General features: G+C 38.2%; 1 protein-coding gene across 1 annotated transcript; it reads left to right on the top strand.

Annotated features, from left to right (window-relative positions):
* Positions 1-721: 721 nt before the first annotated feature.
* LOC119254385 (olfactory receptor 9G9-like) lies at positions 722-1,639 on the top strand. The gene has a single exon (XM_037521493.1). It carries the CDS (start codon positions 722-724, stop codon positions 1,637-1,639), a length of 918 nt encoding a protein of 305 aa, XP_037377390.1.
* Positions 1,640-3,247: the final 1,608 nt, after the last annotated feature.

Below are 3,247 nucleotides of genomic sequence, written 5' to 3'. Positions count from 1 at the left end.
AATATATATAAAAGGATGTTCCATATATGGAGACACTTAAAGAAAAGCACTTGAGAGTGTTTTAAGTCATCATTTCATAAAAAAAAAAATAGACCGAAGCACAAGAAAACAAAAATAATAAATACATTTTTTCTTTAGTTGAACTTTTTTTAAGGGAAATAATAATTAAACAACTTCAGAGATGTGACAGTGAATATTGGTAAAGGAATGAAACAAGACCATTAGATTGATCTGTCTCTAATGCCTTGTAACAGAGGCCAACCAATACCTAGGCCAGCATCAGTGCACTTCAGTCCAAGAAGATAAAATAAGAACATCCCATCACAGCCAGTTCAAGATTGCCAACCACTTAATCCAGAGTCAATCAAGTAATTTCCTTTCATGGTTTCCACCTCTTTTCTACAAAAACTTTTTCTCAGCTTCTATCAGTGATGGGTGCTTAACCACATTTGGTTAGCACTGCCGGGATCAAAAGGATGCTTGCTCAAATGATCTCTGGAAAATTTTAAAGTATCTGAACTTACCTATTAACCACATATAATTGTCAAATCTGAATGGCTTGTTGCAAAATGAAAACTCTAAAGTGAGCATTTACATGGTTGAATCCCAAGACAACTAGCTTACCACTGGCGCATTGTTATTTAACCATTTCTACTTATCATCACAGTGATTCAAGTTGAAATTTCATTTTCCATCTTCTTAGGTGAGACTGCTGATAGTCATGGAGAGAAGCAATCACACAGTCACAGACTTCATCCTGGTGGGCTTCACAACAGACCCTGTGATGCAGCTGGTCCTGTTCGTGTTGTTCCTCGGCATCTACTCTCTCACCCTCGTGGGAAATACCACTCTCATAGTGCTCATATGCAGTGACTCCCGACTGCACACGCCCATGTATTTTTTCATTGGCAATCTGTCCTTTCTGGATTTCTGGTATTCCTCTGTCTACACCCCGAAGATCCTAGTGACCTGCATCTCTGAAGACAAAAGCATCTCCTTTGCGGGCTGCGTAGCTCAGTTCTTCTTCTCCGGTGGACTGGCCTATAGTGAGTGCTACCTGCTGGCTGCCATGGCTTATGACCGCTATGTGGCCATCTCCAAACCCCTCCTTTATGCTCAGGCCATGTCCATGAAGCTATGTATATTTTTGGTAGCAGCCTCCTATCTTGGTGGCTTTATTAACTGTTCCATCTTCATCAAAAAAATTTTTTCCTTGAACTTCTGCAGTGGCAATGTCATTGATGACTTTTTCTGTGACTTGCTTCCCCTGCTGAAGTTGGCTTGTGGCCAGAAGGATGACTACCAGGCTTTATTGTACTTCCTGCTGGCCTCCAATGTCATCACCCCCACTGTGTTCATCCTGGCCTCCTACATGTTCATCATCGCCACCATCATGAAAATCCGCTCCACCCAGAGCCGTCTCAAAGCCTTCTCCACGTGCTCCTCCCATCTGATCTCTGTCACCTTGTACTATGGCTCCATCCTTTTCATCTATGCTCGTCCCGGCTCTAACTATTCTATGGGAACAGACAAAATAGTTTCTACCTTTTACACCGTCGTGTTCCCCATGTTGAATCCCATGATCTATAGCCTGAGGAATAAGGATGTGAAAGATGCTTTGAATAAAATTTTCAAATGAATCAAGAGTCTCTCCTTATAAGGATATAGGGAACTTGTGATTGGTTACTTTTATTTGAAGAAGAGATGGCTCTTTGCTCCATTGTGACCCAGAATTCATAAAATGCAAGTTAAAACTTTTGTACCCATGAGACCTAACATGAGAAAATTAAAGCAATTTAGGAGATAAACTTTGAATGTAAAATACAAGTATTTGAATTGAATTAATTTTAAAGAAAATACCTAACACCAAAATCTCTCCTTTTAAGCTCACTCCTTAGCATAAGAATTTTTGACGAGCCCATAAGTATGGAGTGGTATCTTACAGTAATTTCATAGAAATAGGAACAAATATGCTAGATTACTTCATAATATTTCATGTAACTATTAACTAGTTCAAAAGTATCACTTTTATTTCCTTAACAGAATAAAGATGGAGATCTTAGTAGCTGTGGGGGAGAACTTGGTATCTTGCCACTGTAGGGATGGTGGCAGGAAGAGGGATGGTAATGTGGCTGTAACAGGTAGCATCAGAAAGAGATTAGCGGTGATGGAAAATTCTGTATCTTGATCTTGGTCATCACCAAGATCTTGCTATCAGGAATTTGTGCATGTGATGAGGTGGAATAGACTATACATACATTGTGTCAATGTCATTTTCATGATCACAATATACTACAGTTAAGTAAAACATATGTAAACCATGGGGGACGTGGGGCGAAGGGTAAATGGGACCCTCTATTATTTTGCAACATCCTGTGAACTATCATCAAATTCACAAAACTTAATACAGCTAAAAGAAATTTAAAACTTTCAGAAGAAAATAAAACCTCATAGATGTAATATGTGCCTTCTCCCCTAGAAAAACTAGCACTAAACCCCCAGGCACCATGAAATAACTCAGTGCAACCAGACTGAGTAAGTAAGAACTCTCCTTATATGTCTCTGACATACGTTCCTCAATAAGGGAAAATCTGGCCAGGTTCCCACAGATAGGATTTTTGCGAATCATGACATAACTCTCATGCTTCCCTCTTATTTATAGGAGTGGAGATTGAGAGATTCTGAGCATCAGTACATAGTTATTATATTAAAAAAAAAAACTTATTGAGGTAAAATAACTTGACAACTCAAAGGAGAAGTTTTATGCAGGGAATGATACAGGTAGTGATAAAACAAAAATGTAAGCATAATGAGTTATATTTTACTTTGATTCTTATCAATAAGAAAATGATAATTAAATATGTCAATAAAATATAAATAGGCCCTTGTTTCTGTTAGTGTAAACAGTAAAGGAACACAAAAAAAAGGAAGAAAGTGAAAATTAGACAAATGTTCCCCAAATGTAGGATCAAAACAGAAAAAGAAAGATCAGTCAGTATTGCAATCACAGCCTTTATCCCGAACACTAAATCCAAGGTATATAATCAATACTGATCACAACATGTAGTAACCCAATGGAGGCAGGGCCCGTCAGAGTAATCCCAATAAATTTGATTTAGACAGTGTTCTAAAATAGAAAGCTGTTTGTGCAGACTGTCTCTCACTTTCTAAAATGTCAATTTGTCAATAATATAAAATTATTGGCCTCCCTGGTGGTGCAGGGGTTAAAGTCTCATCACTATCAAGC

This window comes from Talpa occidentalis, unplaced genomic scaffold (genome assembly GCF_014898055.3).
Source record: "Talpa occidentalis isolate TD23 unplaced genomic scaffold, MPIMG_talOcc4v2.1 talOcc4.3, whole genome shotgun sequence".
NCBI lineage: Eukaryota > Metazoa > Chordata > Mammalia > Eulipotyphla > Talpidae > Talpa > Talpa occidentalis.
This window is presented reverse-complemented; position numbering and strand designations above follow the sequence as displayed.